At 38.8% G+C, this 14,763-nt stretch overlaps 1 protein-coding gene across 1 annotated transcript in view; it reads left to right on the forward strand.

Annotated features, from left to right (window-relative positions):
* Window positions 1-656: 656 nt before the first annotated feature.
* Window positions 657-14,763, forward strand: part of DOK7 (docking protein 7) — a 59,155-nt gene continuing 45,048 nt past the window's right edge. The window contains exons 1-4 of the mRNA XM_010000295.1: window positions 657-693; window positions 1,551-1,781; window positions 5,146-5,346; window positions 12,972-13,091. Coding sequence (XP_009998597.1) covers window positions 657-693; window positions 1,551-1,781; window positions 5,146-5,346; window positions 12,972-13,091 — 589 coding nt within the window. The remainder of the gene's footprint in view (window positions 694-1,550; window positions 1,782-5,145; window positions 5,347-12,971; window positions 13,092-14,763) is intronic.

Below are 14,763 nucleotides of genomic sequence, written 5' to 3' on the forward strand. Positions count from 1 at the left end.
TGCTTAAGCTTAAACAATGTGAATTTGCATTTCTGCACAGTGGATTGCAGCATCTTTTCTAGCTCCTTGCTGGTAGACTGAAGGTTTCTTGGTAATTGAAACTCTTCAGGCCTAACTTTGTTGATTCAGTTGTTACAGTTAGTAACTGCAGTGACTGTTCCTCTGCTGAATCTGTTAAACTTCTTTGCGTGACTGGGCAGCTGTTGATCCTAGAGCTAGTAGACATGTGAATATGGGCCTGAATTTCTAATGTGAGTTAGCTGAGGTGGAAGGGGTAACATAAGGGAGCTTGCTTGGAAAAGTTACTCACTGATAATGTATCTGTTCCTAATGCATTTTTATTCTAGCAGAATTAGCCAGGTTTACCAGGAAAAGCTCCCAGTATTTAATGTTTCTTGGTCTTTAAACCATAGTTATTCTTTCTTCAGACACACAACTGTATTGCAGAACGCTTGCAAATGGGAGTTGCAGCTGTTTTTTTGCTAACAGGTGCCTGAAAATAATTGGGAGCCCATGCGAAGCTTCTGTTTAGTTAGCAGACAGTTCAGTCTTTCAGTAATTTTTCACCTTTTTGGAGACTTGCCAGCCCTTTGCCCAGCTGGGAGCTGCAGGGCACCTCGCCAGGGCTCAGAGCACCACACCCCAACATTCGTAACATGGCACACAGGGAACTTTCTCATCTGTGGTCTGTAGGTCTGCTGAAGCTGTGGCTATTGCAGCTTTGACATTGACCATTAACTTTGTTTACAGCTGAGAGTTATGTGATAGGAAGGGAACCTGTGGGAAGAAGAGGGCTCTAGTTAGAAATGCACAAGGTGGGAGAGGTCTCTCTCCCCTTTCTTTTGTCCTTTGCTTTTGCTTTTCCTGTGGGACTGTGGCACTTGATTGACTTTCTTTTGCTGCATAGTTATTGTGCAATAAACACCCCTAGGAAGAGGTTAAAAACAAATGGTGACACAAGCACATATTTAGAAAAAAATAATGGCATGGCACATAATGATTATTTAGGAGTAGCTACTGTGTAACTTTTAACTAGGAAACCTGAGCTGACACTAACAATCTGACAGAGCCTTCTGCTTACCATTTAGTAGTTGAGTAATCTGTGAACTACTATAAGAATTTAATTTGTGGTTCAGTATGTTCTAATGGAAATACAGATGACAATAGCTTCTTGGTCTTTAGTGTCTGTAATATGAACAGCTATCATATGTAACTCCTAATGCTCAGAATTAATGAGTGAGTCCCTTCCGGATGTGGGAGAGTTTCTGAAACCACACTGGCTTTTTGAAAAGTAAAGTAGGGAAGATTTTTTACTTGCCTCCTTATTTTTGAGCCTGCAGGTTAGCCTTGAAACATGCCTTTAGTGTTTGCTCCTTGAAAACAATGACTGCAAATGACCTAGAGATGGAAAAAAGAAATAGGATTCTTACACTGACTTTATCAGACTGTCCCTGCAGTTGTCTAAAGCACGTTGTTATTGAAGCAGAGTAGTGAGAAATGTGTTACGTTCTATTCTGTTTCATGATCTCTGACAGTTTTGCTTCTTTTAGACTGTTTGCTCATGCTGGTGTACAAGGATAAATCTGAACGAGCAAAAGGGCATAAGGAGAGGAGCAGCGTGACCTTAGAAGACATCTGTGGCTTGGATCCTGGGCTGTCCTATGAGGGCTTGAATCACACGCTGGCAATCATCTGTCTCTCTCAAGTTGTGATGCTGGGATTTGAGAACAAGGAAACAATGTATGCGTGGGATGTACGGATCCGCTACAGTCTGGGGGAAGGTAACCTTGGTCTTACCAGGTTTTTTTCTTCATGGGGAAAAAAGAAAAGCAAAAAGAAACACAGGTGAAATGCAAATAACAAAGTAGAGTTAAGGAAAAGACTGTCACTCATTTGAGAATGAGGACACTGGTCTTCCTTTACATCTTAAAGCAGCTGTCCCTTTATGATGTTTTTTGATTACAGCACTGGCCAGAACTGAGGGCTGACTATGACAGTCCTTAACTTAGTTTTTGGTTTTGGCACTGAAAGTGTGTGGCTTTGAAACAAAACAATCAGACCTCTACTTCTGGTCTTGCAATTTACTTGGGGATTTTGGCAACAGGATTCAGAAGGAGCCTGAGTTAAGACAAGCAGAATTCTGAGTAGAATTTGGCCAGTTCAATCCCAGTTTTCTAAGCTGCCTACGAGGTATTGCATTGATACTACTTATTGCTGCTAGTGTCCCCTTTTCAGGAAGACACTTCTTGAAATAAGGAATGTGATCAGAGTCTTTCCAGCTAACTTCACTCATGTACATCCTTTCATTTTCTTGGTTAGCAGCTCTAAAATGTACAGTGGTGAACACAGTGATATTAGTAATCCATAGTATCTGTCTTATGTTTTTTTTTAATCATAACTAGGGTAGGTGTGTGGGAGACACACATTAGCCATCTTAATAATTTGTTACATATGCTTTACCATCTGTTGCATTTATGGACTAGTTTGTTTGCAGTACATACATAGAAAAATGGCCTGGGAATTTTACAGTAATGTAGAAGTGTCAGAAAAGGATGTGCCACAAAGGATGTGTATGGATGTGCCAGTTAGAGCTATCAAATATGCATAAGAGGAAAAGTTAGGAGGGGTTTCTGAACAACAGAGGCATGAGTAGCTGGACTAGTTGGTATACTTTGATGTAGCTGTATTGTGTTTTGGTTCTATTTCTTTACTAGATTTGGGATCTCTGCAAAGCATGGGCTTGTCCTAAAACCTGAAAGATGGTTTGAGTTTGACAGGGTAGGTGTGGTTTTCATTATCTTGTACCTGGTGCAGTGCTGGGATGGATGTGTGTTTAAGCTCAAACTGGATGTGAGGGTTGTGGTCATGATAGAAGGATATGCAGAAGGAGCAAAGAGTTTTTTAAAGGGAAGATGTGAGTGAGGTAAGAACAGATCCTGTTGGGTGAAGATGTATTTAGCCATAAAGATGGAGCAAGAGAGAGTGCGTGCAGAGGTGAAGAAGTAAGAGAACAAGTACATTCATTGACTTGGCAATAATTTCTAGAACGTTAATGGCAAAAAGAAAAGCTCAGGGGAAGGTGGCTGGACCAGTGTATAGAAAACTTGTTCAGCGTTTTATCTTCCAGTGAAGGTTAGTTAGGAGAAAAGCCAAATTAAACTGAATCTAGTTTGACTAGACAGAAAACAATGATGACTTATATGAAGAGAGGATGGAGACTAGAGTTTTTTCTTAAAGCGTAGTAAGGATGCCTTTGTGTGCCTTGCGAGTAAGGTGGCTGTTTGATAAAAATAGAGTAAGGACAGATGACCTCAGAGTCTGGGAAGCAAAAAAAAAAAAGTTAAAGGAGTTGATACTGTTCCTGAGTGAGGACTACAGAATGGAGGCATTTGCACTGGAGTTCCTAGTGTTTTCTCTCCATGTTTAGCAGATGAAGTGGATGTGATTCCTGGAATAAAAGAACCAGGATTAGAGAAAACAGTGGAATTAAGTGACTTGAAGTATGTGTAAGTCTGGTGTGAGAAGAGTGCTTGAGCCCACAGCTTGTTCTAAGGAAGTTAGCATGCTCCAGGTTAGTGAGTAGCTTTGAAGAGGAAAAGATGAACTAAAGGAAATTAGAAACTTAACCTTTTATTTATGGATGCATACAGCTTATTATTTTATTTTAGAGTAGGAGAAGTACGTGGCTTGGGAGGCATTTGGAAAAAAAAAATTAATACAGTTTACCAGGAAAGCAGCATATGGCAAATGCTTCATGTCCTGGTAGTTTTTTTTCTTCAACTTTAGCTTTGTTCAGATTTGGATATGCTGTGGGTTTTTTAGTGTGTTTTGTTTTGTTTTTTTAAACAGTGTTCTAGAATCTGAGCTACAGCTCCTTGCTTTCAGCATCTGTTGTAGCTTGCCACTGATTGTGTAAAGAGTGTGCTCCATTCCTCGTTTGTGAGGCAGAAAGAACCCTGATGCTTCTGATCCCATGGTCTAATTGCCAGCAAAGTACTGATCAGAGTTAACTGGGAGAGGGGTCCAAATAATATTAAAGGCTTCTTACTGACTGTTACTCATCAAGGTGGTTTGGGTATCTTTTTTTCTAGTTTATGTTTAAGCAGGTTGTGTAACAAATTCATGCCGAAAAAGAGAGACATCATGTGACTATTGGTTTGCTCCCTAGCAGCACCACTGGCAAAGCTGTAAGTAGAGCTGTAGTTAGTTAGATCTATCTCTGTCTCCTTGCACATTTCACTTGAATGACTTTGTGGCTAATTCTGCTGGAGCCTTAGAGAACTTAGCAAATGCACATCACAGATGGGGAGCTGACTTACAGCTAAGATGGTAACTAAGAATATAGCAAGTATTTAGATGAGAAGTGAGGCTTAGGCCTAGCTGAAATTCCTGGTGCTTGAGGAAGCATAGGCAGGAGACAGGGAAGAAGGGTTGTAAGAAGTGAGATTGACTGGAAGTTACACTGCAGATTTCATAGGCAGATAGCTATATGTGTGATCTGTGATGAATAGCCAGAAGCAAAACCTGTGTGCATCTTCAGAAATGCTCCACCAAACACCTCTGACTAGAAATGTAACAGTCCTGATGCTTCTCTATGCCAAAACAGAAGTTTTTGTGTTTGTCTAGTCACAAGATGAAAGAAACTAGAGGAGTAGAGGTCAAAACACTTTGAGAATTAGGTGCTTGTTCACTTCAATTGCTCTTTTTGAAACACTGTGAGATTTGAGCCCTAGAAGTGTTCCAAATAGCTTATTATTCAGAAAGCAATAGCTCTGGAGGAGATGGGAGACCAGCCTAGAACAGCTGTTATGTTAGGTAAAGACCCTTCAATATAGGGGATCCTGGAGTTGGGATTTGAACCTGGATTTTGTAAACTTGAATGGTGTTTTCTTTTTTCCCCTCACTCCTTCTAAATTTAATCTGTGAAATACAAAGAGTTAACTGAGATCTAAGAGTTTATTACGTATGAATTACTTAATTTCTTAGTCCTTTTAAATATCTGGGCATCTAACATCACCAATTCCTATAAGATTCACAAAAGTGGGAAAATGGGGTTGGTCCAGTTGAACAGAATGATTTATGTAATGTAGGTCATGATACCTTCTATTTTCTGTAGTAATTTGCTTTTTCTTCCTTATCTGATAGTTCATAGATTTCAAGTTTTTGTAGCACCTGGCACTAAACTAGAGAGTGGGCCAGCTACCCTACATTTCTGCAATGACATTCTCGTCCTTGTAAAAGACCTTCCTCCTAGTGTCATGGGGCAGTGGAAGCTGTCAGATCTGCGTCGGTATGGAGCTGTCCCAAATGGATTCATCTTTGAAGGGGGTACCAGGTGTGGCTTCTGTAAGTACAAATGTAACCTGTTTTCTAAGAGATTGAAACCTTCTATAGAAATGTAAATGCTCGTCTCATTCAATGTGGGGTCTGCAGAACCAGCCGTGCTGCTTTGTCATACAGGCAGCCTCATATTAGAGGGTCTGTTCTGCTGAGTAGATTTCATCAGGCTATAACCCTGGTGTTCAGTAAAAATGTGACTATGGAGTCCTGACTGAACATTGTCCTTTAGCTCTCCAGAGGATGCTTAGTCAACTGTTGCTGTTTGACACAGAGCATAAATAATGAAATTTCATGGCTTTTGTCATGTGAGAGATGAGACTAAATGATTTAATGGTCTGATTATTGAATTCTGAATAATTATTTTGTTGTTTGCAGAGGGGAATATGATATGGAGCTTTGAGGTTAGAGGCAGCATCAAGACTCTCATTTTGTAGATGCTAATGTCCAAATCCCATAGTGGACTTCTAAAATTTAGAAACTTCTGTCTGTTCCCTTCCCTGTTAGTAGCTTTGTCACTTTATGAGACCATGAAATGTGAAAATAACAGATATCTTCAATTACCAAACTCAGAAAAACAGGTTTCAGAGTTGATCCAAATTCAAAGATATTCTTCCTTGGGACTTTTGGCAAAATTTAGAGAGAAAGGGGAAGTAATTTATTTTGACTGTTTTACTCTAGTGAGGGGTTTTAATTTTGTCTATTGGAAAGTACAGAGCTGAGTTACAAAGATACTAAGTATGGACTCAACTTTTACATCCCGACTCCTGATTTAAGAGACTTGTTTTCAGTGTGGAAGCTTCTGGTTCAGATCTTTCCCTGCCTAACTCACAGGTTTGGGTTAAAGATGGTTTTCCAGCATCTGAAAGAACGTGTTTTAAGCGTAGTCTGTGAGGAAACAAATCGGTGTTCCTTTAAGGTGAATAAACTGGTATGGGAACTGCAACACAAGTGTCTGGTTTCCTAGGGGTGTGGTTTAGACTGTCAGATAACTGGTTAGAGGGTGAAAGGGGGAGTCAGCACAGACACCTTCTCCCCCTGTCTTGCAGATAGTGCAGTTGACCCTGGCTAAACTTGAATCTACAGCTTAGTGCAGGGCTGCCAACAGCTTGTTTCCTTTTGAAGAGGTTCTTTTCCATGCAGAATAAAGCAATCATTCATTCCTGTCTCTGTATGCAACCACTTTAAATGCAAGCTGGACTTCTAATAAATGTGTGTACTGCTCTGCTGACATAATTTAGGACTGCTTTTTGAATTATTAACTGAAAATAGAAAACTTAATTTTGAAGTAGGCACTTTGGAATGCTTACAGGAAGAAAACTTCTCAAAGTTGAACTACGCTGTGTTGTTTTCTCTTTTAAAAACCTGCTGCTCTTTCTGGGAGTTCCTGAACTAAAGAAAGCTGAAATAATTTAACAGTGGAAAACCTATATTAAAAAAAAAAAAAAAGAGCTGAATTCAAAATGCTAAGCAATATTTAAGAAAGATTAATAGCCATTAGGTAGGTAGATTGCACAGATCATATGAATTATCAATATAATTCCTTAAACGAGAGGATATAAGACTTACCTATTTGCTTGATTGATAGCCCTGAGGCTCTCTGGGGAAGGAGAGCCACTATAATTTTTATTGAGTAAGAGGTGCAGCAGCACTGTGATATATTTGATCTGTTTTTTCCTTTGAATCTTAATGCAGGTGCCTCAAAGGAAGACTAATAAGGGCTTCAAATAATGGCTTGATTTTTGGAGTATATACTTGACTGCAAAAGGAGTACCTGTGAATTCCAAGTGTGTGTTTTATGCAGACTTTCATTAGAATATAGAAGGAGACAAAATAATATTCTGAGGACTATCAGAAAGTGAAAATGAGTAGCAGGAAATGATGAATGCCAGGATTTATGCTCCCCTTAAAAAACACATCTAGATAATTAACGAAGATGTTGAACAGCATTAGTCCCAGCGTTGACTTCTGGCATACACACGTAGTGACTGCCTCCAGCTGGACTTTGTGTGGCCTTTCAGCCTGGCAGTTGAGCCAGTTTTCAGTCCGTTCTCACTATTCACTTACCTAGTCTGTACTTAAATCAGTTTCTCAATGAATGTGTTATAGGAGATGGTGCTGAAATACTTGCTAAAGTCAAAACAAACAATAATCTACTGCTTCATCCACCAAACTAGTAATTTTATCAAAGACTATGAGATTGGTTAGGCATTATTTCCCTTCTACAAATCCATAGTTACTATTCCCAGTCAACATCTTGGAAATGGCTTCCAGGATTACTTGCACAATCACCTTCTTTGGTCTGTGGTTCCTTGAATCCCTCTTGAAGACAGAAATGTTATCTGTTTTTTTTTTTTTTCCCCCAGCCCTCAGGCACACCATTTCATCCCCCCAGTCTCCGTGACCTTAATAGAGTGTCCTTGCAATAACATTAAGCGACTCTGTTACTATCTCTGAATGTATCCCATAAGGCCCCTTGTCCTTGAGTATGTTCAGTTGGTTTAAAAGCTGCTTAACCTGGTCCTCTTCCACCAAGGGAAAGTTGTCATTTTTCTAGATTTTCCTACAAGTCTCAAGAGCCAGGAATTCTTGATGGAGGAATTGAGTCTTGTCAGTAAAAAATAAGGTGAAGAAGACTTTGAGTATCTCAGCCTTTTTCATGTCCTTTGTCACCAGGTCCATCATCCCATTCATCAATAGGCTGAAGTTTTTTCAAGTTTTCTTTTTGCTGCCGGATATACTTGCAAAAGTTCTTACTGCCTTTCACATTCCTTCCCAGATATGATTCCAGGTAGAGTTAGGCTGTCCTAACTCCATTTTTATGTGCTTGTACAGTGTGTCTATATTATCTTGCATCATCTTTGTCACCCTAGTTTTACCCTATGTTTGCTTTCTTTTAATGTTTGAGGTTTGTATGGGTTTCCATGTTCATTCATAAAGGCATCCCTGCCACATTTGCTTGCCTTGAACTTGCAGGAGGTCATCCTTGAAAATCAGCCGGCTCTGCTGGGTCTCACTTCTCACCAAGTCTGTTACGTGGGATTCTTCCAAGTAACTAGTTAACTAATGTTACTTGCCTATAGATTAAACCATGTCTTCAATCCCATTCTTCTTATGAAGCTCTGGAAGCAGAGGGTTAGTGAATTTAACTTTTAATTAGCACTGTAGTAAATACCTTACTAAAAGAAACTTATGATCTTGTGGTTAGATTGCCTTTTCTCTCAATAAAAAAACATGAAGGTCTTTTCCAACCATAATGATTCTATGAAGCCCCAAACAGAGGCAGACTTTTGGGTATTTCTGTGGTAGAACTGAGGTTTAAAAGAATCTGAATCTGTTTTAGCTTTCTATTCCTGCTTCATCTCAATTTTTTTCATAAATATAAATTACTTAATTATATTTTTGAATTAGTTGCTCAGTACAGGTTTTTTTTCAACTTTGAAGGCTTTCGTGCTCAATCTGGCTAGAGGGACCATCTGAGACAATGCTGGGATTTCAAACATTGCATGTAGATGCATTTTCAGGATAACACAAATTTATTCTTAAACAGGAAAAGAATTACTTACATTTTGAACTTCTCTTTCTTTTAACATCACAGTGGTACTGCTACAGATTAGAAAATCCTTTCTTTTCCTTCTGACAGCTGCAAGTAAGCTTCATTTCTGGGGCAAAATTTGGCTCCCGTTGCCCCCAGGCTCTCTGTATGTGAAGCTCGATTGCACACATCATTTGCAAAGAAAAGGCATCTGGGCTCAGGAGTCAACTGAGAGGTTGACTTACAGGAAAAGGCTGGAAAAAAAGCCTCATTTTCCTAATTGCTAGCTCAATCAGTATTCACTCATTAAAATAACCAGTTGCCAGGAGAATATTGACTTGGAGGCCGCTGTAAAAAATGTAGGGTAATAAAAAGGCATGTCAATGCTGTAAGAATTCAGGCTCTCCAGTGTTCAAGTACTTGAGGATTAGCTTCCAGAGCCTAATTTAAAGCTGCCTCATGTTTTCTAATAGCATCTCCTAGAAGAGATGAAATTGTAGGACCCTTTGAAAGGATAAATGATAATGCTGCTAGTTGCATGATACATGGAAGTATTTCTGTGATCTTTTTGATGTTTTGGTGAGATAAGGTGCTTCTTCCTTTATTTCTTTCTAAGACTTCTGCCAGTGGCTCTTAAAATCATTCTGAAATAGTGGAAGTGGCTACCAGCATATCTGGAAGAGCCAAAAGAGAAGACGAAGAGCCCTATAACAAATGGGAAATTATTTGAAAATTAGAAGCAGGAAAGATGGTTCAACTGGAGCAACATCTGGAATTTCTTGGAAGATTCTGGGTTGTGTAGATTAAAATGTCTGTTTATGTGCAGATATTGTTCTCTTGCTGTCTCCTACTTAGGTGTATTGCAGACAACAAACATTCTTATCTTGTTTTTAGTAGCCATGCCTGTCTTAGCTGGCAATAATGGGAACACTTGTTGTCATTTGCACTGGAGAGAAAAGCAGCCTGAGATAAGTTTCAAAGGGGGTTGCTCAAGGCCAGGATTGAGACATACTGGTTGGACAACATGATGATTGCCATGAACTGAACTGCTATGGGTCATACTTCTCCTGTAGCTAAAGACTTCAGGCTCCAGCATTTTGTGGCATCTGTTAGGAGTAATTAATAGGAAGTTCTCTCACACAAGCAGTACAGACATTTAAGTAGTTTTGGTTAGTGTGTATTTTCAGGATGGGTTTGCCCGTAGCTTTGCTTTTTAAATTGAATTAATTAAAATAAAATGGCAGGATTTAATAATTCTTGGAAGTTTTATTAAATTGGCAACTCCTCTTGAATGTTTGAGAGACTGTACAGAGGACTGGCTTAGTGTTTCAGCTTTGTGCAAGTGGTTGCAGGCTGCTTTTCACCAAGTCACCAAGAGAGTCAGTGAGTGAGCTCTTCAGTCTAGTAAACAGCTGCACAGTATTACAGTGATGCATACCTCATTCCTGGGCTTCCAAATGCTTATGCACCAAATCTGTTCCAACACATGACTGAGATGTGTAATTTCTAGTAGTGATTGTCTCAGCTTTCTCAAGAAAGCAGAAATGTAATTGCTGCTTTTATGTATGCTTTTTGAAAAATAACTTAGTTAAGCCTTACCTGTTCATTCATCTTAACTTGATGTCTTTTGCTCTCCCAGAGCTCTTCCTTCCCTTGCAATTGGGTTCTACCAAGTAAAACAAGAAAGAAAACATTCCCTGTGAGAGTGATTATGGTGATCATGTGGATAACAGAATCTACAAAGAAATATTTAATGCATATGTGTATTCTGGATTGGTGTCCACGTGCACATGTGCATAGACTGTTTTGACATTTGTTTGGGGGATTTCCAAATGTGTGATAATTCTTTGCAGAAATCATTCTTTGAGTTAAGCATCTAGCTCACATGCACACATTACTTTTTCATTTCCATTAACGTCAAAGGCTTGCTGAGCCTTTAGGAGTTTAAGTAAGATTCTTGACAATAATGATAAAAGAACAAGGAATCCTGTTTTCCCAAATGGAAACACGGATGTGTAGGATTCTGATGAATTACCAAGCCACATGGTATATCGCTGTGCTTGAGAGATGAATGCCCTGTTATGTTGTCTCCATATCCTGCTTACTCATTGTGTATGGGAAAGTTGTGTGTTCAGAGCCCAGCAAAGCCTTGTGCTGCCCTCCTCCCTCAAGACACGCATGTCATCTGGCATCAGTGTGGTTCGTGGGTTCCCTAGGCTCCCTTTGTGTGGGGAGGAGAAGGCAGGTCAGAGGAAGAGCTGAATTTCAAATAATTCCTGAATTCAGACTTTTCTCCCAGCTCTTTTTAATACAGAGCTCTCTGACTCTGGCATCTCTTGTGGAGGGGAAATGGGACAAGACCGTGAATGAGGCACCACCAGAAACTTTTGCTACATGTCAGATTGCATGCTTAGTGCTGTAATTGCCTAGGTGGTGTTATACTGAAGCCAAGGTGTATATATGCCATGAGGGCGCATGGGACAATCTTCTTTTTAAAAACAGTAATAAAAACCAATACCACTGAAGTGTGGAGCTGAGTAGGCTTTACTCTGCTTTATATTTCATGAGCTAGTTTGTGTCCATGTTTTCAGTTGCTTAAACATACCTTACTATTTTAATATTTGTCTAGCCTCAGTCTCAAATAATATGTTTGAGACCTTTTCTCTAGAAATAATTAGCAGGGCAGCCTTTAAGTATGAATTTAACTTCTTCCAGGAAGTGAGTTCTAATTCCAGTTGAACTTACAGCAAATCACCAAATGAAATAAACTGTACAAGGAACAGGATTTCTGTTTGTTTGGCTGGAGAAGTTTTGATCAGTAAGATCTAAAGACGAACAAATGTGCTGGAGTGACAAATCAAATTATGAAGGTGCTGCTAAAAATATTATCTTGAAAAATTTTAAGTAAAGCAGGCAGACACTTAGATGTGCCATAAATTGGGAATGACAAAAGAGTGTGTACCAGAATATGCTTTTCCTAGAGTAATTGATTATATTGCTTTCTGGCTGTATCTTAATTTACTAAAATAGTTAATTGGGTTTGTGGTCTGCTTTTTGTTATAACCTTTGTTTGAATCCTGTTGTTCTTTGCTAACCACTCAAAAGTATCCATTGCTTAGGTGAAATGTGGATGTCCTGTTGGATGTGACAGGTCTAATGTTTAGCATTGTGGTTTTCTACTGTTTGTGGCTCTGGTGAATTGGCAGCACTTCTTCAGGGCCTAGATACTGATTTCATTTATTTTTGTATCTGGTTATTTTATTTTTCTTCCTGGAGTCACTGGTTACGGGGCTAGTCTTTTGTCTGATGTTTTAAGATCATCAAAAGGTCACCTAGACTTTTTTATTCTTTATGTAAGTAATATTTGGACTGGCAATTCTCAAAATGTTCCGTGGAGCACTTCTAGTCTTGTGTGTTATCTATGTAGCCATACATCACACAGCTCAGAACTTGTTTGTTTGTTTAGTGATTCTCATTCTAATTTTGCTTGAAGCTATTCTAAATGAATGGAAAGCAAAATATCAGAATAGAGCAAAGGGTAAAGATCTGATGACAACTTGTGGAGTTGTGTTACATTCTGTTAATAATAGCCACACGGGACTTAGTCTAGGAAAATGTATGATGTAATTCAGCAATATAACCAAATCCTAATTCATTGGGATATAAAAAGCTGTTCTTGCTTAAAATTGTCTAAGTGGAATTAACCTGGTTCATTTTGATGAAAACACTGAAGTGTTCCTGACACTTGCATAGCTAAGACTGGATCCACAAAATTTTAGGGGTAAATAAGAATAAAAGACCCAGGCAACTATAGAGCATATGGCTTGTATTTTGGAGTTACTCTAATTGTCTGAATCTCAGGAAAGGAGCATAAACTATTAGGTAGCTCTTGAATTTATGTGTATGACACACTGTGTGTGTGGGCTGAGCTGAATTTTTTCTGTTTATTTCTTCCCTCTGGAGAACGTGTCTTGTTGATTTTCTTTTCATGCCTTGCACTTAATACTCTTTTGATCGATAATTTATAAATAGCATCAGCTGAATATATTTCTAATGTATCCAGGTGAAAACCACATACTTCTCTTGTGCTTTCTTGCAGGGGCTGGCGTGTTTTTCCTTTCTTGTGCTGAAGGAGAGCAGATCAGCTTTCTGTTCGACTGCATTGTCCGTGGCATCTCCCCGACGAAAGGCCCTTTTGGTTTGCGTCCAGTCCTACCAGGTTAATATAGGAAGTATAGAGTAACTGAGTGAAGTAGGAACTTGCTATGTCTAGCACTTACTGCTGTGATTGTAAGAACACCTTGCAGACTCTAAGCGTGTAGTAAGTGCAAAGTTCATTCTGAAATGTGACAGATTTATCAGTTGAATGTACTTGGTTTCTCCCAGGCTGCTCTGGCTTATTCATATTTTTGGTGATGTCACTAACTTTGGCCTTCCCATTTAACATTACTAAAATATGGAAATTTGCATTGAAAGGAACCCTAGCTTTTAGTTTTAAACGGTTCATTTTGGATTGATGTCTGCATTGCTATTTTGGTCATTTAATGGAAAACTAACTGCTCCACTCTTCCTAACTACGGCCTCCACATCATCTTTCAGATTTGTAGCTTGAGTTTCTTTTCTGATGTTCAAGGATTCGTTTTCCTATTTCATGGTAAATGCTGCATTGCACTATGATGTTCAGAGGGGAAATTAGATGGCATCATAGTAAAGCCCTCTTGCCTTTTGACTTTAGCAGATGAGGGAATATAATGTTAAGTTGGAATGACTGTGTCAAACAGGGCAAGAGTGTGGGAATGAGATTGCAGAAAAGTATCTGTGAACTGGATATAGTGGGAAAATGATGCAGGAATACTGAAGGTGAGATTTGTGGGAAATACTTAATTTCTGTGTAAGTGGTAGGCAGTTAATAAGTGTTTGACAGAGCTTTATTGCTTTATACAATTCAGATAATTGCAGGAAGGAAATGTGATGGAAAAGATTAGAACTGGATGGGGAACTTGTGAAAAGAAATTATGGAAAGTTAATTAAGGTAAGTGCAATAGGCACAAGGCTTAGTTCATCTCTTCTTCTCATAGGTGAAACACTGAAGGAAATTAAATAATCAAGCAGAAGAGTAGACACTAAAACCTCATTCTTCTTATATGATGATCTGTAATTTTGTTCAACTAAGTGGGGTGTTAAAACAAACAACAAAAAAACAATAAAAAACCCCACCAACAGAAACCCGAAGTCCAGTGCTGATACCTAAAGCTTTACTGTTTGATGCATATATTTCTGCATATCTAAAACTATTACACATCAGCAACTTGTTCAATCTTTCATATAACAAAAACTTTGTCCAGAAAAATTAAGCGTACAAGCAACTATTCTGTTGCCTTAAAAAAAAAAAAAAAATTCTAATTGTAATTTTAGATGGCACAAACTTTGATAATTTTTTTTTTTTTTTTTTTTTTTTTTGTAGAGGCACATAGAATAAATCTCCTTTTGCATCTTAGTTATAAACTGCCATTTATGGGTTGTTACATAATACATTCCCTCCTTCAAAAGCTCTAACCTCACTGAAGTGCTTGAAGTGGATGTAGAATATTCTGGGTATGATTTGGTGATTTCTGTAAGGGAAGACCTCTTTTTTGAGGTCTTTTTCATTTGTCTTCTGTGCTTGATGGACTTGCTGTTAAAATGAGGTGAAGATGTAGTCAGCCCCTTGATTTCACTTTGTTTCTCTGTACAGGAGCAATGTTCTCTAGGGAACTGTGCTCATGTTCTTGGAAATGCCTCTGCAGTCCTTTTCCAAGCTATTTTGATCCCTCTAACTTACATTTTCCAGTATCTTTATCGTTGTCTCTACCAGCTGGTTGTTACCCCCTATGTACACATCACTTTCTAGA

This window comes from Chaetura pelagica, unplaced genomic scaffold (genome assembly GCF_000747805.2).
Source record: "Chaetura pelagica isolate M959 unplaced genomic scaffold, ChaPel_1.0 scaffold116, whole genome shotgun sequence".
NCBI lineage: Eukaryota > Metazoa > Chordata > Aves > Apodiformes > Apodidae > Chaetura > Chaetura pelagica.